General features: G+C 38.3%; 1 protein-coding gene across 5 annotated transcripts in view; it reads left to right on the forward strand.

The window, feature by feature from the left end:
* CDH5 (cadherin 5) overlaps positions 1-17,594 on the forward strand; it is a 29,701-nt gene extending 12,107 nt beyond the window's left edge. For all 5 annotated transcript variants that reach the window (XM_054840590.1, XM_054840588.1, XM_054840587.1 and 2 more), the window contains 11 exons: positions 4,222-4,423; positions 6,763-7,051; positions 7,141-7,257; positions 8,014-8,178; positions 8,584-8,771; positions 10,512-10,765; positions 11,315-11,457; positions 12,287-12,411; positions 13,477-13,585; positions 13,878-14,123; positions 14,944-17,594. In XM_054840590.1, the coding sequence (XP_054696565.1) occupies positions 4,235-4,423; positions 6,763-7,051; positions 7,141-7,257; positions 8,014-8,178; positions 8,584-8,771; positions 10,512-10,765; positions 11,315-11,457; positions 12,287-12,411; positions 13,477-13,585; positions 13,878-14,123; positions 14,944-15,437 (2,319 nt within the window). In that variant the 5' untranslated portion in view covers positions 4,222-4,234 and the 3' untranslated portion in view covers positions 15,438-17,594. The remainder of the gene's footprint in view (positions 1-4,221; positions 4,424-6,762; positions 7,052-7,140; positions 7,258-8,013; positions 8,179-8,583; positions 8,772-10,511; positions 10,766-11,314; positions 11,458-12,286; positions 12,412-13,476; positions 13,586-13,877; positions 14,124-14,943) is intronic.
* The last annotated feature ends 5,133 nt before the right edge of the window (positions 17,595-22,727 follow it).

A 22,727-nucleotide genomic window follows, 5' to 3' on the forward strand; every position in this document is an offset into this window, starting at 1 on the left:
GAATACAGTATTTCAGATATTTAGTATTCCCAACATTGACATGGCTGCAGGCATGACAGCTGAGGTTTGATTAACCACCAGAAATATCAAAATTTGTAGTACTGTCGAATGGAATAGGTTATGTCCTACAGTATTGATTTATTAGTAATTTTGTTAATATTTTCTGCTTTGATGAAACTCTCATTTTTGCATGGGATTTTACATTTCCATTTACATTGTTTAAATTCAAACCAAGATACTGTAAGCAAAAATAATCATTAAGTTTCCAGTTCAATCATCACTAATAATTTCACTTCCAGTTTTCCTGACAATCAGGTACGCAAATTATCTGAAAAATAAAGACATAAACCTTTTAAAATGTACTTCTTTTCTGGTGTATGATAGACACTTCAAGCAAATTTCTCTCTTAGGATGTTCCTTATCACTATTTCTAGCACAATTTCTGGTTTTTAGATGCTGAAAACAAAAATTCTCAAAGATTAGCATAAGGATTTTAGTCCGATCAACCAAGAAAAAAGCCCACAAATGTTCATATTTCATCAAATGTGTTTTCATTACATGGAGACTTTATTTATATTAGCTGCTCATCAACCTTACAGTTGATTACTTACCAAAACAACTTGTAAAATACAAACTTTTAATTAGTACAGTATTGTCTGTATCTCCACCTGACTTTTTTTAATAATTACTCCCAATCTGTGAGAAGAAACTACACTGTATGAGTCATATGTCCCATAAATCAGTATGAATACCAGAATTTCTCAGTTAACTGTCTGTAGTACCCTGCAGACCAAGAGTTATTTGCTAAAATAATTCCATGCATAAAATGAATAATGCTGGTGGAAAAACCCATCATTTGCTGAAAGAAAATTTAAGAGCAAAGCAAGAAACTTAGCTATTTGAATAAACCATTCCCCTGCTAACTTTAAGGAACGTTTATGGCCCCTGCTTAAATTGAAAAACAATTGAATTATTGGTCTAATCAGTTATAGACAGACGGGGAACTGAGACTGTACATTAAGGTAGAGCAGCGATGGGAACTCGTGGCATCATGCCAGGGAGAGCCATGCATGGGACAGATCGGTCACAGCATACGCTGTGCTGTCCCCTTCTCCAGAAGCATGTGGCCATGGGGGTCATTACTTGAGACGGTGCTTCTTATTTCCTTTTCTCAGTCCTGGATGCCACAGCAGACATGAGAAGAAACAAAGAGTCAATCCCTACATGTCATCCACCTGTCATCCCTCAGAAATTTTCTTGCTTCTGACTCCATAGGAATGCATGCCCTTGCTCAGGCATAGGAATATCTCTCTTCTGCTACTACGTCTGGCATTTCAAATGAGATTTGCAGCAAAGGAAAACTATTATGGCCAGAAAAAGAGAGAGCATTTAGTACAGCTTGTCAAGAGCTAACATCCATGGAACATGGCCTTCACACCAGGACAGTGCCCTTATCCAGTTACTGCTCAGCAGGGTCCTACTTCTGAAGTGTTTGCATGTGCTGCCAAGGAAGGGTATTCTTAAATATTGTGATGAATTCAGCTACTGATTCAACAGCAGTGGACTTCTAGCTGCTGAACGGAAAACTTGCACAGTATCATAGAGGAAGTCTTCTCAGAGTCAGAGTGTCATATGGAGCAATGCACATCAAATATCCCTAGAAAAGCAGCATGCAAAGTGCTCAGGTGTGCAGCGTTACTTCTACCAAAATGAGAAATTTTGAAAGATGCCAAAGACAAAGCAGACGTTATTTTTTGCAGGAGGGTCTTCTATATCTCAGTCTGTGTTTGACCTACAGTGCATACCAGAGGGCAGACCAAACTCCACCAAATTGCTCGCAAAGGAACCATTAACTTACCAAGGATGCTAGACAAGTATTAACAAGGAATCCATTAACCAGGAGTTAAAGGAAGTGAAGCCACCTTAAAATCTAAGAACACAAAGAGGGATCTGCTGAGCGGAAGGGGTAGCTTAAGTTTCAGCTGAAATGTGCATATATTTAAAAAGATTCAGTCTAGCGCTTTCAGTATTAATGGACAGAGAAGTCCTTTCAAAGAAGGCCTGAACTGCAAAACATGTACAGGCTACCTACTTCAAAGGAGAGTTGCACTTGCTGCATGGATCCTCAGGAATAATCAGGATATTACCACAGTCCCAGAGCTCCTATACAGATAACCGTATACTCGTTATGAATTTGAGCATTCACTTTCCGATAAGCAGTGCCCCTCTATGAGGATACCAAAGTAACTAGTGTTACCAGTAATTGCTCTCAGCAACAGCGAGAGAAGTATCCTGAGGAGTCTGACAGAGGGCATGGCAGGCTCTCAATTAAGCATTAATAAACAGGGAGACAAATATTAGGAAAATATTACTGAGAAGACACAAAATTTCTCTTTACAAAGTAGAATTACACTGAGACCAGTATGCTTTAGTGGAGATTTGACTATTTAAGTTAAAAATGCTTTCTGCATTTGTAAATGTATCACTTCCAGTGAAATGAACAGCAACTGAAGTGGGCAGTAGTGTCCTCAGTTTTCCCGAGCAACCTCTTCACTACAGCAGTACAGTACTCCCCTGTACCAGAGCAACAAGAAAAAATTACTTTTTAAACACTACAGTCTGTTTCTTCCAAAACTATAGCCTGTACTATTTGACATTAATTAATAGGTTTCCTTTGGTTATCATGTTTTGTAATTTTATGAACAAAAGACAGACTTATGCAATCACAACAGAATCATATCAATGCCTTCCAGTTTCCAGTTGTAGAATGTTCTTGTACCCAAATAAAACCAAGCAAAACAACTAAATCTTACTCATTTTTCTAAAAATATTCAGAGCCAAAGTAAGCGCATAGAATACAAAAACTAGCTAAATCAAAAAGTTTTATATGAATCCATAAAACTGTATAAAACATAGCTTAGCTATTAAAAAGCAACTTCAAAGCCACTTTATCTGGTCATTTCCTACGCAATCACAGAGAAGAAGGAATGTTCCTCAGCTTATGTATAAGAATGTAGAAGAGAGAAAAGTACAGGAAAGCAAACTTTGATGGTAAATAAAATCTTTTCACTGACAATGATGCTGCACCACGGGATAACATTGATTGCCTAGTTACCAAAGAGTAATTTTGGAAACGTCTTAGTACCTTCCTGCCAAAAATATTAATTTCATCTCGCATCTAGCACCCTGTGTGATGTCAACTTCTCTATCACAATTAACGGTCTTATTTTTGATGTGCATGCTGACAGCTCCTAAAAGCTAATGGAAAGTCATTTATATGTAATTTAAAGTCTGATTATTTGACTGTTAAAGTTCCCTGATAGTCCTTTATATTGGGAAGGGGAAATTTAATAAGAAAATTAATCAGCTTTACCACATTAAAATACCTTCTCAATCTGATATGAAAGTCAGGCCTAAAGTTTGCTAATATTAACATGCGATGCAAAAACATGGTTTCACCTGTGAATAATTTCACAAATTATCATTTTTTAGATGGTAAAAGCTGAGAATAGGGGATAAAGGAGCTTTATACATGTCTTCAAATGTTTCAAAAGACAACTGAATCAATAAATGAGCTCTCTGAGCAAGGTAATTTGCTACATTGTACTTGGAATTGATTGAAAATTTCACATGAACCATTTTTTTCCACCAAAAAACAGATTTTATTCTAAATCAATATTTTCCATATGAAGATATTGACTACAGCATATTTTGTGTCAGGGCAAGTCAAAACATTGCGTTTGGGTTTGTCAAGCTGGAACATTTCATTTCAAGTTGAGTTAACATAAACTTTGATCTGGCTCAGCCGTAGCGTTGCTTCCCATGGCTGCTCTCCCCACGAGCTATGCTCTGCTACGCTCTGCAGCCGGACTATGCTTTCCGTAATGCACAATGGATGATCTTCGCTACTTTATCTTCTCTTCAGATTAACTATGGTAGCTCGAGTGGATGCTGGCTTTTATGCTAGCTTTCAAAACTTGCACATTTTTTATTTGATTAAAATATTTTTGTTGGTTTTTACAGTTGTCATCTAGTTGAAACTGTTTCATGGAAGGAGGATACCTGATATTTCAATTTTTGATGCTAAGGCAGATGAAAAGAAATACAGACAGTAATCAAACTTTCCTATAGAAAGAAAGTCCATTTACACTTCTATGTGTGCTTTGATTAATCTGATTCTATTGTTATTTATATATTTTCATATTTTATATTACTTTCTAGGCTACAGAAGAAGATGAACCACATTATTCTATTTTTCTCATTGCTCTTGGCTCCAGTATTTGCTGACAAAGAAAGTCAGAAAACAGACCAAAACTTTTCTTCAAACAATGCCAGTCATAAACGACTGAAGAGAGACTGGATATGGAACCAAATGCATATCAAAGAAGAGATTGATACACCATTACCACATCATGTTGGCAAGGTAAATAGCAGTCTGTTAGCAATGAGTAATTAGAAATGCAGACAGCAAATGAGTATCTTGAAAAGTATTACTTGTTTGCAGTCTAGGCAGAATAGAAGAGAAAAAAAGGAAATAGAAATGGGACTTAACACCAACATACTAACATGTTAAAATCATAAGAATGTGGACACAGAGTAAATCAAGAATAATGTCAAAGGGATTCTAATTCTTTTGAAGAATACAAATAAATTTTAGGGAACGGCAAGTATGGAGCATTCACAGTGCAGAAACAATTGCATTGCATGCAGGTGCACAGTTAGGAAGGAAGTCTGGCTGCTGATGTATGCCATTATTTTTCTAGCAGCTCAAGATTCCTTCAAAAACCTAGGAGATCAGCTAATAAAAACATAGGCATTAAGAACTATACAGTTTACATCTCTCAGCTTGGATACAAAACACAAGTGCTATGTTTAGGAATACTGTTACACAATCAAAAAAATTGTTTCACAAAGTAAAAGAAAATAATTTTTAAAAATAATAATGAGCATTGACCTGCTTGCAAACTCATTCTCTTCAGGGCAGCGCTCATAAAATCCAATGATTAACTGCATATCACTCGGACAAAGTTCTTCCAATCTAGTCTTTCAAATTGAACTACTTCGACACTTTTCAGATAAATGCAGTTGTACGTTTTCCTCCCATGTACAACAATCAGCATCTGTCAAGGCTGTCTCGGCAAAGTGAAACAGACCTTTCTGGATCAGTGCTGCTCACTGGCAGAAAGCACAAGAGAGAGAGAAAAGAGGCCATAGGGTACTCTCAGCTAACACAGGGTATCTCTGTTTCATTTCAGACCAATTCAGTAGCAGATTGAGGAGAACGCTTCTATTCCTGGAGCTGTCCTAAATAAGAGTAATTCACTTTGTACTGTGCTCTGTGGTCTTTCAACAGTGGAATGCTTCTGATTACTTTTGCAATGGCTCTGCTCACTGCATTGCATTTGCAGGATTGAACATTTGATAAACCCTTTAAAAAAGGCCACAGCAGCAGCATGGCAGAACTGAGTGACAGCTGCAGGAATATGCTGATACATTTTGATTTTATCTTTCATGACCTTGGATGCTTTCCTTTGTATGTTCATCCTCAGTTTTAGAAAAGGCAATCTTGGAAGTCTATACCTTTTACACTGAATAAGTAAATAAAAATTGAGAAAGAAGGCACAGACTGACAGACAGATCTGTGAGACACGGGTGAGGTTATTTCTCATGTTACATCTCCGGAGTTGTAAACTGCTCTTCAGCAGCCCCAGCAGCCAGAAGCACAATTAAGTATGTGGAATGTGGGAAGAAAATTTTAATGACACGTTTCAAAATAGAAAACAGAAATAAAAGAATGTTAAACAGTAAATGACAACTACAGGATAAATCAAACCCTGAATACCAAACAGCTGCAATTTCTGATAACATCAGTAACAAAAGACTAGAAATTCTTGGTCAAACCCAGCAATTATTGATAAATAGCTTGCTGAAATAAGAATGCTGATATAGTGGGTGGAAAATTGTGGTTTAAACCTTCTGTGCCCTTACATGGGTGAAGGTATAGAAAGGGAAGAATCATCAGATTATCTGAAGATTAAATAATGTGCAAAACCATTTGGGAGTGGATTAAATTACATTTTAAAATTTATTAATGTTCATTCCTTTCACCCCATCCCTTTTGTGTTGCATATACTCTTAAATTTTAAAATCTACGGGATGGAAATTTAATCTTACTGTCACAGCATGAGCCTAAAGACTGACTATAAAAAAATTGCATGTGACTAAACACAAGAAAGCTGTCAGCTATGGCAGGAATTCTGCTAAATGCTAAGTAATAGCAACTAATGCTGAATTATGTCAGTAGCTGTGAATATAGATTTTATTCTGTAATTCTGTGAAATCCAAGCAAAATCTCTGCTAAGTTCAGAAGGTTACTTGCAAACAAGAGTAGCTCAAACAGAACGTGGTGGCATGTGTTATTTCAGTCATAATGAGGGTAATGATTTGTATGTGTTAACTGCATGAACAATTCATATATTTAGGAAATAAGAGATATGATCTCAAAAAAAAAAAGCTTCTTCATATATAAGCAAGCAAGTTTCAGTCTGGATGCAAGTTTCATCCTGTAACCCTGCATGGTTGTAGCTGCTGTGGTGCTGTTTGTTCAGTAATAGTCCAGCTGACATCAAAAGTCTTGATGGCTGTTCTGGTTTCAAACCAAGTCTGGGGAAGTCCTGATTGCGTGTATCTTCTGGTAGAAACTGCGTTGCATCCTGATGCCAAAGCCCACTTTTCTCTCTTTGAATTATACTTTCCTTCTAGATCACATCAAGTGTAAGGAACAACAACGCTAAGTATATTATTGAAGGTGAATATGCCAACACCATTTTTAAAGTGGAAGAAAACAGTGGTGATGTATATGCATTTGGGAGGCTAGACAGAGAAAAGAAAGCAGAGTATGAGCTGACAGCTCTCATTATTGACAGAAGAAACAACCAGTCACTGGAACCTCCATCTAAATTCATTATCAAGGTTTATGATATTAATGACAATGTCCCTGTGTTTGTACAAAAAGTATTCAACGGATCTGTCCCAGAAATGTCACCAGTAGGTATGTTCTTCTATCACCCATTTCCCTTCATGTTTCTGGTTAAAAAGCAGAATTTATACTAAATATGCTGTTTGAAAATCCTTTTCTAGGAACCTCAGTCACCAAGGTTACAGCTGTAGATGCTGATGACCCAACAGTTACAGGTCATGCCACAGTTACCTATCAAGTCATTAAAGGAGACGAATACTTCACAGTTGATGACTCTGGTAGGTCAGATACTCAAATGTACTTACACTTGTCCTTACCTTATACCTTGAAGAAAATGCAGTTTTAAGCCTTTTTTTATTCAGGAAAAGGGGGATAATAATTTTAAAATATAATTTTAACCATAATTTAGAAATATTTTTCATTCCAACTCACACAATGCCACTGTCTGCATCTGGAAATTAATCAAGTCAGGATATCAGGTACCATGAACTAAATGAGAAGATAAAAGGTCATTTTTTTTCCCACTGCTGAAGAGACTGACTAGGAGCTAATATAAGGTCATGTTTTCAATTTAGCATAGATATCATTCCTTTGACCAAACAGGGAAACAGAATGCATTAAATCCGAAGCGGCATTCAATAATCAATAACTCAACCCTTTGCTTTCCTAAACTTTCTTGTTTAAATTTCGCCCATTTTTAAAAATAATGTCAGTATCTCTTGTAACCATACTAGCAAATAGCTCAGACGAAGAGGTGTTCAGACAAACTCTCTAGATGCTGTAATGACCAAGTTTAGATGTCATTAGACTGCTTTTAAGCAGCAAAGATCATTTTAAAGGAAGGTATTGTACAAAATCTCCCAAATATTCTGTCATGTAGAAGGATTTCAAACTTCTCTAGCCTTAGAAAAATATCACTGTAAAAATCCTACTTAAAGCTCAATGTGTGGCATAAGACAAAAATTTGCTGTCAAAATTAAGAGATGTTGCACATGCTGCAAGATCTAATCATATTCAATGTTATTTTTTCAAAGGTGTGATTTCTACAATGAGGGCCGATTTAGACAGAGAGAGTCAATCAACATATGAAATTATTGTTAAAGCAAAAGATGGTCCAGGGTCTTCTGGGGATTCGAGCACAGCTACAGTCATTATCACTTTAACCGATATCAATGACAACTTCCCAGTATTCAAACACCGTAAGTATAATGCAAGCGTTGTATTATTTGGAAACCAAGAATTGACATAACTATAACAAATTTATATCAGAGATCATCACAATTCAACTTTTCTTAAAAGTGGACAAAAGAATCTTACATATTCAGAAGGTCTTCTGTATTTCAGCTACGTTTCCTGGGTGACACACAACTAGAGAAGAAAATAAAAATCAGTATTAATTTCATCACTTTGTACAAGATCTTGACAATTTTGAGAATTAATTATATTCTTATTAAAAATACATCAAAGTGCTGTCTGTAGAAATATAATGTTGAATTCTCAATGAAATATTTTTCTATAAACTAAGAACATTTTTAAACTAAGTTCTAACTTCCATGTACACATTCTTTATGTCTTTTTTTGTTGTTTGTTTTTTTTTTTAACAGCATCATTTCACTTTAAAGTTCCTGAAAACATTTCAGTAGGAGGAGAAGTTGGCAGAGTCAAAGTAGAAGATATTGATGAACCACAACATAGAAATACGAAATACAGTTTTGTCAGAGGAGATTACAGGGACACCTTTGAAATTGTAGCAAATCCATTCACAAATGAAGGAATCATTAGGCCAAAGAAGGTACTTCTCCTAGTAACAAAGATGATTATTTTGGTTTTCCATGTGTAACAAGAGTGTTTGAGTCAGTTTGGGACTAGTGGCATAAAAAAATGGAAATGTGTGGCAGTCAGCATGAAATACGTTCATCCTGAAAACCCTGTTCTGTAGGCTCTGTGAGAAGAAAAGCTGGTGATTTTCTAGCCCATTGCAACTGCTAGTGCCAGGAAAATCTATAATTACTGCAGAGTGCAATGTGGACTATGTCAGATATTCAGGTTATGCACTTTGGTCTCCTCTCAAACTTCCAGATATTTGGATGCTTCAAAGACTCAGTGATTTTAAGAGTTGAACCAACTGACCAAGTCAAAGAATCTCTCCCTTCTGCAGCCCAAGTGAAACCAAAGAAGAAAATGTGAACCAGTCCACCTGACCACTCCTCTGAAAGTGCTCTTTACAGTTTGGCACTTGCTCCAATCTGAGCCACAGCTCCCTTACTTTCCTCAGGGTGTTTTCAGAGCTTCCCCACTAATTCCTTATAACTCTTCAAGAGGGCCCAGACTCTCCAAAGCCTTTATTATGGTTTGCTCTTTGTTTTTTAATTCTCAGACCTACTTGATTTGTACCAAGGGATATTCCTGTGTTATGCAGAGCACTGCCAAGCCAAGAGTTCATTGATTTCATTGACTTACAGTAAAAAAAAGAGGAGGGAGGACTATAAATCACCTCCTGCAATCCTCAGATTGACAGGAATGTGTTTTTCACTTCCAAATGTCTCTCTGTTAAGCCTAGAAATGTCAGTAAGAAGAAGAGAAAACTTTAAGGAAAAAAAAGTACCGAGTATTCCAAGACTGGCAGTAAAGTTTTCAGCTGTGGTCACACTAGATGTAAGCAGCTTTCCTTCACCAAATGCAGCCCTTCCCCTGGTCTTTCCAGGATCTGAGGAATGCATGGCTTGCAACTTCTGCCCGGAGGAGGAGCAATAAGAGACCCCACACATATGCATGCTGGGTGATTTGGAATCAGCTCATCTTTTAAAATGCCACTGTTTTGTTATATGCTTTTGGCCATGGACTTGTCATAATTTGAAATATGCAGCCACGTGAAATAAAATTTAAACCGCTAGATAAGCACTATCACTTCCATTTGCAATGCCTACTCAAAGAGAAAAACAGGAGTCACCACAGTTACCTACTGTGTATTTCACAGTGCTTTTATAGTATCAGGCAATAGTGCAAAGGGACCCAAACTTTGAAATGAGCAATAGCTTGGGCATTTCTTTCTGCCCTAGCTCCTGGCCTTCCTTCCATTGTGTGATTCCTTTTATCAACTCAGTCAACGGGAAAAACAAGGAAGCAGATGTCATTCGTCACTAAATGCCCCAGCTATCAGTCAGTGCAGCTATGAAGCCTGCCATGAATGACTGCAGAACAGAAAGCCTAGCCAAGAGGAGGAGAATCTGCTCCCCAGCCTTTGAGGAAAAGGAGCTAAACAATTTTGGTAGCTACAGAATTATAAAAAGAAAATAATTTAAACCATGAAATACTTACTGAACTTAGAATACCGGATGAATCAGTTCAAAACCAGAAGTTGATTAAGCCACTCTGAGAGAGTTTGGAAATGCCCTCCCAAGAGCCTAGCTATGCAATTTGGTAATACTTCCAAAGATGAACTAGAGCAGAGAGCTTAAATTTGCATAAATAGCTAATGCAAAGTTTACCTAGACATCTCCAAAGCAAGAATATCTGTTTGTCTTTTTTCTAGCCCCTGGACTTTGAAAAAGTAGCAGAATACAGGTTTGACATTGAAGCAACAGATCCTGCAGTTGATCTTCGCTATTTTAAATCCAGTGGCTCTAGGAGCATTTCAACAGTCACCATTGAAGTCACTGATGTTGATGAGCCTCCTGTTTTCACTGAACTACCATATGAATTTAAAGTGAGGGAAAATGATCCAGAAATAAGAACACTTGGTTCAGTTTGGGCACATGACCCTGATGCAGCTAAACGGAAAATCAGGTAACGCAATATCAGCTTTAGTAATTCTATTTTAAAGTGGAGAATTCATTAATAATTCCAAGAATTTGACAAGAACTAAGACTTTGGCGCATTTTTCAGAATCTGCATGCCAAAAAAAAAAAAATAAAATCCACTTTGATTTTTCCGGCACTGCAGCCATGGATATATATGGTAACCAACAAATATGAACATAAATTACATTTACCCATTTATCAAACATCTGCACATTTAAGGGAAAATGCATAATCCTGGATATCTTTACATGGTTATAATTGATTGTTACATTTTTTATTGTAATAAGTCTCTCAAGCATGTGCTTTGAAAATAGACTTCTGAAACAGCAAAATACAATAATCTGGAAACTTTGCCGATGGACATATTTCACTCTCACAACTTGCATAATTTTAGGGAAATATTCTGAGACCACCTGGTCAAGATATTAACATATTTGTCACACAAGAATTCTCTGACCTTCCACTATGAAGAACTGAAATGAAACACAGTATTGTCACCTTTGCATTGACATATCTCTTTTTAAACAAAAAACAGATTTATTCGTCGAAAAGCTAGTCCTAATGGAGACTATATTAGGGTATCTGATAGTGGAATTATTCAACTTCCCAAGCCCCTGGACAGAGAATTCAGTTCCTCATACAACATCACTGTAGCAGCTCAGGAAATCCTTGAAGATGGTAAGTGCTATCCACTTCCCTATTTGAAAGAAATCAGTGTACATCTTTATAGCAGGACTGTAGCTTATCAAAAAGAAAAGCCGCAACCTGACAGCCTGTTTTCACTAAGCCACAAATGAAAGGGATGCTTGCAAGGTTTGCACAATAATCTTCCAAATCAAATAGTACCTACCAATAGGTCAAATACAGTTTTAAGATTTGGCCTTTAGCTATTATGAAAATGCATTCTGTTTGTTACAAGGAATAAAAAGGGCATGAGGAGAAGAAGCAGCTTGGGAAACAGGGATAAGCCTGTGGTTAGAGCAGAAACATCCCAGCCAGCTTCATCCACTTCCACAGTTACAAAATCCCCCTCCCACACTGCCGCCCAGGGAGCATCACGGCACAGGCATCCCCACATAGCTTTGCTTGGGTTCAGGAAGCAGGGCAGGTCCGGGGGCCAGTCTCAAGTCAGTTTGGGGAAGGCTGGCCTTTTCCGGATGGTGAAAGATATTTAATAATGTAGACATGGCCGGCTCTGTGCCTGTTGCCTTAGTGCCAGAGAACAATGCTGGATCCCATAGCTATGCAGTGTGAAGAATCAGCAAGCCATAAGCAACTGTCATTTTCTTCCTCATAGATCCTTGATGATTTAGCCCAATAGGAGAGTTTTTAGGAAAATACCTGAATCTGTCAAAGGAAAAGTTTAAATTCATAATGGAGCTAGAAACTCTCCATATTGGTCATGCAGGAGGCATAGAGGTGGACACAAACAGTGGAAAGGCGGGGCTAGACAGCACTGGGATTCCAGACATCTGAGAGACCTGTACTACTGTTGTTGTCATTTCAGGCCGTCTTTCTGACAGAGAATCGCATGCCCAAGTTCACGTAATAGTTACTGATGAAAACGATAATGCTCCAGAACTTGTTTTTCCTGAAGAACCCAGAGTATGTGAAAATGCTGCACCAGGAAAGGTGAGACAGGGAGAGTTTTCCCCTTAAACTTGAATTATTGACTTGCAAGCTCAATCAAAAGATGTCTTTTAATAAAAGTTAGTCTCAGTTTTCATACCCAAGCACCTGATCATTTCCAAAATGTCAGTGGTCAGAAATCTCCCTTCAAGACTTTACACTGTTGGAATATCGACTTTTATCTCCTTACGCACATGAGCCGCACAGTTCCTCTCCCTCCAGGCTTTTAAGTATGTACGTGCATCTCCTGGTTTCGGCAACTGAACCGTGAAGTACAGCCAAGCCTTGCAGAGCAAAAATTAGCAGTTCAGTTTTATTACACAAATGTTCATACATGACAGTGAGAATGAAACCATTTCAAAATACTAAGAGAAACATTGCTGCATATAACATTATTGTAGTATTCATCAGAGTGCAAATATCTGCATGCACAAACAGTTTTAGTATTTGTGGGTTTAGATGTTTGGCCTCAGACACAAGTACTTAGCCCATACATGTAATGTTTGTTTAATTAAGAGACTTCATCACAGACTGGACTCTGATGGAATCTGTTAGAACACATAAGGTATTATTTCACCTTTAATTTAATTTTTAAAATACTTTTGGGACATAATCATACACATTTTTTATATTTTATACATCTAATCTACCCCAGGTTAGGTTTTCAAAAACAAGCATGTAATTCAGGAGTGGCAGTCTCAATGACATTCAATGAATGCAAGTCATACTTCTAAGTAAGTTGAACACTTCAGAAGACAGCCATCTTAGGTATTTCAATGAGCCATATGTCTCTGAGCATAAGACTTTTTTTTATGCTTTAATTACACAAGATTTCCTCTTTTGTTTCCCACCTGTGAATGAAGGGGCAAGATTGGTCTTTTTGAAGACCTAAAAGGAAATTACTTGCCTTGAAAGAACTTGAAGAGGTGCATCACAAGATATCTTTGTCCTGCCCTTTACTGAAGGGTTACACAGGATACACAACCCAGCTCTAACTTAAATGCTGTAAGCGCTTTTATAACTGGAGGCAATGTATACTGAAAATTATGACCTCTTCCATCTTTGTAGGTAATCATCAGGATTTCAGCGACTGACAAGGATGAAATATCACCTAGAGGTTTCTTCAAATACTCCCTGGCCACAGAAGATAGCAACTTCTCCTTGGTTGAGAACTACGGTAGCGTATCCCTGCAATGCATTTTCTCAGCTAGTCAAAGTGAGAAACTAGGACATAGGGGAGAAAAGCTGTAGCAGTGACCTATGATTGGTCTAGCTGAGCTAAGTAACAATTTATTTTTAAAGGCTTAACTTACTGAAAAAAAAAAAAACATTTTTTGTTGCCACCCAAGTTTCACGGGATTCCCTAAAGGCTGGCTCTGTCTAAGGGGAAGATGTACCAATTGACCGATAATCTATAAGGAAAATCTGGTAGAGATTATCACTTAATTAGATGTTGTTACTTCTTCCAGATAACACAGCTAATATCACTGTCAAATATGGACAGTTTAATCGTGAACTTGCCAAAATCCACTACCTGCCTGTCATCATCTCAGACAACGGTGATCCTGAGCTCAGCAGCACAAATACACTTGTCATCAGTGTCTGCAAGTGTAATGAAAAAGGCAACTTCACTTTTTGTGAGGAGAGACCTAAACAAGTTGGAGTTAGTATACAAGCACTGGTGGCAATTTTCATCTGTATCTTCACAATCATTGGTAAGTATTTGACTTTTGTAACGTTCCTGGACTTAAAATGTGGGGATTATTTTGTTTTGTTTTTTAACTGAGATCTACAAAAGCTTTGTGGCTATAAAATGGCCACAAAGGCAGAAATACTGTAACTATTTGATTCATCTCACTTGCTCTTTCTATTTGGCCTGTTAGCAGAGTTTCAGCTACAAAGCTATTCATTCCATTGGAAAGACTGAGTCACTGGAAAGGTTATTGGACACATGCATAATATACTTGATTTACTGCTACTAGGCTCACATGCAGCTATAAAACAGGAAATTTGTGCTGGGGCAGTAACAATAGGATTCCTGTTTCCAAAGGCTGAACTAGTCTGGAAACCCTTTAAACAGTACAGTGAACATATATACATAAATAAATCTGTAACAAATCAGCAGACCAGTACCTATTTGCTGTATTTGGAATCCATCAGAGAAGGGGCAAATTTTTTTCTTGCTTGAGGAGAGGCCTCCTTTGCAATTACCACATAAGTGGCATTTGATGCCTGGCATTAAAAGATTTACCAGTTCAAGGCAGTAGTTGAAGTAGTTCAAAGAACTTGTGACACTCTGCATTTGCACTTGTGATTCCAGCTCAAGAGTCAGTTGTACAATTCCTGTACAGACTGAACTGCTTTGAGAAGATATAAATCCTACAGTTAAACAGTATTTTAAACTATTTTTAAATAAATATGTGTTAAATAAAATCACTCAGGAGAAAAACACTTCAGACTGTGTTACATATCTTACATGCAACTTGTCTTTCTTACTTCTCTATTTACACCTGCTCATCTATGTTTTATTTGCAGTAATCATATTGCTAATTCTTCTAAGAAAGAGACACAAGAAGGATTTGAGTGGTCTTGGGAGGAACGTGGCAGAGATTCACGAGCAGCTTGTCACTTACGATGAAGAAGGTGGTGGTGAAATGGATACCACCAGCTATGATGTATCTGTACTCAACTCTGTCCGCAAGAATGGTATAAAGCCAGAAGCTGTTCCCTCTGCATATGCACAAGTCCAAAAGCCTCCTGGAAATATAACTTCTGGTGCTGGAGAAATGGAAATGATGATTGAGGTTAAGAAGGATGAAGCCGACAATGACAGGGATTTGCTGCCATATGACACACTTCACATTTATGGCTACGAAGGTGCCGAGTCCATTGCAGAATCTCTCAGTTCCTTGGAATCGGGCTCCTCAGACTCAGATATTGATTATGACTTTCTAAATGACTGGGGACCCAGGTTTAAAATGTTAGCTGAGCTGTATGGATCAGAACCAAATGAAGATTTTGTGTATTAAGTTCAAATTAGCCATGAATTTTCTCCCACCCACTACAGATAGACATCAAGAGCCTGCAAATGGCCAAAGAAGAACTCACAGCTCTTCACTCAAGCCGTACTAGGATTTCAAACAGACATTTAAAAAAACCTGACAGCAGTAGGGTTAAAAAGAAACACACAGATCACATATATTGACTTCCCCCAGCACTGCTATCCTTGTTAGCATTCAGTTCTTTCCCCAAAATTGCTGCTCGAGGACCTGCTCGAGTCTTCTAGGACACAACTCCTCTCCCTGTCCAGATAGACACTTTCTTAAAAACTGGTTTTGTCCCCAGTTTCTCCTTCATTCCTCCTTTCCTCCTGTACTGTTTTCATCAATATGCATTCAGGGTCACCATCCGCTGGAACAGAGAGGTTCGGTGACATTGGGAACCAATGTTTTGAATAACCTCCTGTATCTGCAGCTGGCTGGTTTGCCTGGCCCTCTTGTAACATCTTTATTGATATTCCACACTTATGCTTACCCAGCAGAGGAGAGGAGGAACATATGGTCTATCACTTAACATTAGAAATTATTCCATCACTTTCAAAAAGAGGCATGATTTTTCCTTCTTTCCAATCTATTAATTATTCTTGCTTTACAGTCTTCTACTACATATATGAGTTACTAAAGATAAAATTAGACAGGATTTTTAGATGCACAATCTGGTTTCATCTGTCATTTTTAACAGCCCGATGATGATTTCAGGCACCTTTCTGGGCATGCTGGAATTTGCTCTAGCTAGCAGCAAAATTGTTTTTTCTTTCTGTAAATAGGATCTCAGTGTTACTCAATGGAACGTGTCCTGCAGGGCAGGAAATGTGGAGATCAGGGGAATGTTAAGATTCCAATACTGTAAATGTCTCTAGATGGCAATATAGGTCTCTCTGGATTTCTAAAGAGGTTGAATAGTTTTTTTATTCAACGTTATTAAAGCAATTTTATTTTTTCAGGGACAAACAAATGAAGGGCCTCGTTACTGTGAAACTGTTTTGATTTTTTTCTAAGCAGGTACTGTAAAACGGGTATTTTCCATCTAGGAAAATATTGTAGACTTCCAAACCAGAATACTACACACCCACACATTTGTCTGCATAAAAGAATGCAAATATAAGTAAGGTTTTGGAGCTGCAACTACTATGTCCCTGGTAAGTGTGTGTTTAGTTTCTCACCTGATGAAGATCCACAGAATGAAACTTCCTGTGCAGGAAGTTACCCAGCCAAATACATTTTATAAAAATCGGGTCTCTTAGGACAATGGTTTGTCTCTGGCTTCCAGCAATGCAGATTCCCATTGCCTTCAACAGGAACAGAGCCCTGCCACACAGATACTCAATTATGCAGAATCTGTGCTGGAGCTGTATATATTAGCTTAGTTGATTTGATTATTTAAATTTGGTAGCTAACCAAATAACACTAATTTTTTTTTTTTTCCTAAACCAGTATAGTGGAACCTCACAAATTTGATTTTTACTTATTCATGTCATGTCTAATTTACAGTCCCTTCCACCAAAATCCTTTCTTGGCAGAAAATAGCAATGCACAACAATATGGTCTCACTAGTCCTCACTACTGTAAAAAGTTGTCCCATACAATTATTAACTGGACACTAATGCATTATCATCAATAACGCAATCACTCAAATTTTCAAATATGAATTAAAGGAAGACTAAGTAGAATTCTGCCCATCAGTCAAATCAGCTTTAGATCACATCCTTTATAAAAGATGTACATTTGGGGATGACAGCCTTGGTCTTATTTTTAATGTGTTCATTCTCTTCTGTTTTGTTTAATCCAGTCTACAGTGTATGCTATTGAGGTTCCACATGTTAGTATATTATAAAGAATGCTAACTAATAATACTTACAGTTTAAGGTTTTCAACAGTAACTAAGGTATTGGCTATCAACAGGTAAAGTTAGTTATAAAATTATTTAGTTCAGTAAGTACTTTGGTAAGCATCATCCAGATAGTATTACCTGTAATCACTATTTTTAAGCCTGTTTTATAAAGCTATTTTAAGGAACACTGTATCAATTTCCACTGTATAAAGATGTTTGCACTGGATAGTTTCTTTTTATATTCCTGTACTGTTTTGGGGTTTTTTTACTACATAAAAGCCAATCTCAAGTTTGGATTTTCTGTGCATTAATGAGCCTCACATAGGAGACAATAGCAGGCTTTGTACCACAGTGAACTCAACCATAAAAACACTGGTATCTATGCTCTAAGCGAACTCAGACTAGACACAAATTCACCAAAGTACTTTCTGTAAAAGACGTTTTCTCCCACTCTTTGGAAAGCTGTCAGTAAAGCTCCTGGAGTAAGGAAGAGAAAAGCCCCAACAGGGCAGACTGGTTTCAGCAGCTGGTAAGGTTGAACCCTCTGACTTTGGAGGACTGGTGTCTGCCAGTGCTAAAGGATGCATTCAGTTTCCGAGCAGGTGTTTGGTATTTTAGTAGCCAGATATGAGGATGATTTTTAACCACCATGTTTAATGAGATCCTGCCTTTTTTTCCTACTGGAAAAGTACTCCTCTCAAATGGCAAAGGACACACTGCAGAACAGAAAGTACTAACACCCTGGCTCAGTACATATCACCCACCTGTGGGGGAACTACACATATGCCCACTACCTGAGTGGTCTATTAGTGTTACCTCAATGGGAAAAAAGGATGACAGCCCTGGCCACTGGCTTGATATCTTCTTCTTCTCTGATTTGCTGCTACAGACATATGCAAGCAGGATTACTCTGTAGTACACAAAAAGATCCAGCTTTCTCACAGTCCGGGATTTAGAGACGACATGACAGAACAGTACACACCTGTAACAGGGGAGAAAAAAAAAAAAAAAAGACCCCTACATTTGCAGCTTTAGATAGCACAGTTTCTTACCATTTCTTTTCACTACTAATAATGACTACCCCAATATATTCCCAAGATTATTCGAGTGCTTTAAAAAAAATCACATCCATTTTCCCCAGATATGGTACTTATAATTTACAAAGCCTGGAATAAAGCAAAAAAGTTCAATTGCTTCACTGCTAATTGCCATGAGCAAACTCCAGATCAAACACACTTTAGCACAAGTTGTATTAAAAACACAATAGATGTGCTAATTATGTTATAATGAAATGCATTTTTCCATAGAAAGAATTTGATTAAACAGCTACTTGCAACTTGTAGCAGAGATTCTCATAAAGGTTTTCATTATTCATTTAATTAATATGCATTTTAATCTCTTATCCCTAAAAATATATCATAAATTATTATTTTATTACAGTCAGACGCAGAAGTTCATGCCATTTAATAAAGGTTCTTTACTCCCACCCCATTAGAAAGTTTTATGAAATAATGACTTGTGATCAGAATCCGTGATACGTATCAAAACAGCAATGAAAAGCCATTTGCATATTAACACCTAGCACACTGTTGCACTTCCCAGATAGGTCAGGTGAGCTAAGGTCCTGTTATCAAAACAAACTTCCACTGTTCAGAGATAGAAAGAACAATTGTATCGGGTATTATCCAATTACAGTCCAGTACTACTGATACACTGTTCAGAAGAATATAACAGCAAATCCAGTGAAAAGAGAAGAATTAGTTATAAAAGGAAAAAAAGAAAAATAATCTTTTCTGAGTTCCTGTTCTTCAATTAGTGGGTTCTTCCCTTTTCTCCTTTCAGCAACAAGAGCTTAGAATAGCACCAGAAGGGACCAGCCAACCTGCTCAAGCGCAGGTGTTGTCATCCAGCCAGGACTAACTGTAGCAAGCAAGTCACATAAAGCCACACTGGTTTTTTGGAGCTTAGAGTTCGGAGTACAGATCCACCTATATACATTTATTTTAAATGTTTTCACTCCTATGCGTATGTCACAGGCAGGGGAAATGCTCATGGTGGTAGTAAACATGCAACTATACTATCCTGTATGGCTAGAAATAATAGTTATACTTGTTTCCATTATATTTCAGGTGGGGCTAGGACAGAAAAAAAGAATAATCGTCATCTTTCCTGACCTATTCTCCCTTCCTACTTTTTTTTCTAATAAATGTTTCAAGTTTGAGCGAGTAAGAAATAAAACTCTTGTGGTTTTACCTTCACATGCTTCCTGGAATGAAAGAAATCATCAAGGTGCTATCTTTCCCATTTAAGAAGCTATCACAATTTTATTGTAGCACAAGTCATCAAGTCTTACCAGAAACTGAATAAGAGTCTGATCAGATCAAAGTGGATTATTTAGCCTAAATATAATCCATAGAAAAAGCATGACAGAAAACAAAACAGCACAGACACCCTTTTAGTCTGCATCAGAAAAAGGAAAAGAAAAGAAAACCAGTAAAACTCTTTTAATGAGCAATAAAAACCCATGGATCTTTGCTGACCTCTTTCAGCTTCCTGACTTTGTTCCTGCCTGACCTGAAAGAAAAGGGAAAAAACAGCATTTCCTTCCACTTATCCTCAGCCAGGGTCCGTCCCACCTGCTTTCCCACAAGACTCTTAATTCATTCTAGTTAACCCCTTCATCAATGCCACAATCAACCATAAATCCCTGCAATTTTGTGATTCCTCATTAAAAAGGAACTTCTTGAAATCCAGTGCTCTGAATGAAATTACCAAAACAAGCAGAACAAAGCAAGGCTGACTTCACCAGGCAAACACATCTAAAAAATAAGCCAAATAAGGTTTTTCAGAAAGTCAATAACAGCTGGACTGCAAACGGTCCAAGGAGCTCTTCTGGCAGCCTTGCTAGAGCTCAAGATCTGACCTGCAATGCCCTCTACAAACCAGTACATTCTCAAATGGAAAGGTTCAAAAAGAGGCATCATGTAGCCATCTGCTGCTCTGACCCTCAGAAAACCTCCTACATTGCAGATATTTCTTGGGAAAATGTCTAGCCACTACAAACCACTTTTACTCAACTGGGGCAGTACAGAGAAAACTGAAATGTGAGTCCAAATTCAATCATTTTAAAATATCTTTTCTGAACTACTGTCCATGCTTTCCTTTCCCCATTTAAAGAGCAAACCTGAGTGCCAAAAACCCAAAAGGAACCTGAAGCACCAGATTTTATTGCCGTACTTACTGGACACAATACGTCCCACACCACAGATGTATAAAGTGCACGCTAGTGCAACAGTAGAAAATCACAACCGAATTCAGCTAATGCTGTCAGTACTGTGCCATTTCATAAACCGAACTAAGGAAAACTCAAACCTCCAGCTGCAAGGACCACCGGCTGCCGTGGCCAGAAGCAAACGCCTGGTGGCACTCGATCCCAGCTCTCGGCAAGGACAGCTCCCAGCGCACCGCCCTCCCCGACTCGCGCGTCTGGTTTTTCTATTGACTTCCCACTCCGTTCTCTGCCCTATCAGCTCACGCGAACATCTTATTCATGTTCAATAAAATTAATCATTCCAGAAAGTTAATTCAATCAGTTTCATGCTGTAACGCTGACTTCACGAAAATACTCAGACCTTTCCAGAAGCCAGAAAGGCTACAAAAGCCTGAAGTTATAAAGGAAAAAGTAGTGATCTTGTTCAGGCAGGAGTCTGGAAGGGCAGAAAGGGCAGGGAAATAGCTTTGGGGAGAGGATGCAAGCTCCAGATGTCTCCTTTATTCAAACATCAGTCCAGATGGCCCTACTTGGGGCATGTTTGCCTGTTTGCCAGAAGGAGTCAAATACTAAGTCCTGCTAGTTTGTCATATGACAATGAAATCTGTTTTTGATGATAAAGATGTTGTCCAATCCTGCTTCTGCAGAATATTTTTCCTTCCAAACCAAAGTGCAACTACTAATCAGGATTTTCTCAAGCAATACCAAATAATTTTTATTTTCAGTGACTCTTGTAAAACAGTTGGGGTTTGCTTTGACTGAGTACATTTGTGTATGAACGCATGCATTATCCACTAGTCATTATTTGTTCATTATTTTTATATTATAACCATGCAGCAAAACTTTCCCAAGTAGCCACACAAATGAATCAGTAAAAAAAAAAATACCAGGAGCCTTTCAGTGACCACATAAAATTTGATAGCATTCACAGAAATCACTAGTCACACAATTACAGATTAATGGCTTCATGAAAGTCAAAGACCCCTTGCAACTGGATTTAATTCAGTATTTGTAATCAGTAATTTAATTAGTCTTCATCCTCTCTCCTCCTGCTATTCCTCTAGACAGATTACTGCAACTCTGCTGATCCACCAGCTCTGCAAATCTCAGTGTGCAGTATGGTAGGAGAGGCAGGCTCTGCCTTCGAGACCCAAAACAATGCTGTCTACAGATCTTCAAGAGGAACTCAAGTTGGTCAGTCACAAAGAATAGGAACAAACACCTACACCAGTTTGAAATCTGTTTATAATATTTTATTGGGCTAAGGTTATGATACAGGCTTATGGCAGAGTAAGCGATTGTGCACACTGGCAATATGCTGTGCCTCCCACAGAAGCTACTTCTGAGTCCATCGCCTCTCCTGCTCATTCCTTTCTTGCTCTTACAGCCAGCTCCAGCCTCACTCTCTTCTTCCCTCTCTGCACAGTGGCAGCTGTGACATCCCCCTTGTTCTGCAAAAAGCCTGGTGCTCTTTATTTCATGTCACCCTCATTGCCACATAACCACATACAAGCTGTGCTGGACCACACTCACACCTCACTGACTAAGAGACTCAGCAGAGCCAGCCTCCCTTAGCAAGAGACAGAATGACCCAGCTCAAACGCACAGACCTCTTTGAGCACCTATACAACTGATACTGGCAGCACTATGACAAAGGACTTGGCAGCAGCCACCACCTCTCCAATCCCACCTCAATCACTCCTTAATTACTTTTTTCCCCATGCTACAGACTGAGCTCTCCCATCCACGTCACACTCAATTCCCCAAACACAACGTTCTGCCTCTGTCATTGCCAGCAACAGTTTGCAATGCACTAACAGCAAGAGGGTTGGGAGTCCCAGCACTCCCGCTGCAGTCGCTACCCACTACCACCTCTCCCCTTGAACGCCTGGTGACTTTGCAAAACTTTGCATAATACGTCCCAAATCAGCTCCTTGGTAGCAAGCAAATCTTGGCAGGATGAGGAGGGAGGAGGAAAGAGAAACACAGCAGCATCAGAATTTGTAGGTCAAAAACAGGAGAGGAAAAAAGAGATGTTTCTCCCTCTGATCCAAAAAGTTATGTTATATACAAGTAGCAAATTGAAGCAGATTCTCTGTAAGCAGAGACTAGCCTGAGGGACACGGCTCCCTCATTCCTCAGCAGCAGCTGAGCCACC

This window comes from Grus americana, chromosome 13 (genome assembly GCF_028858705.1).
Source record: "Grus americana isolate bGruAme1 chromosome 13, bGruAme1.mat, whole genome shotgun sequence".
Taxonomy (NCBI): Eukaryota; Metazoa; Chordata; class Aves; order Gruiformes; family Gruidae; genus Grus; species Grus americana.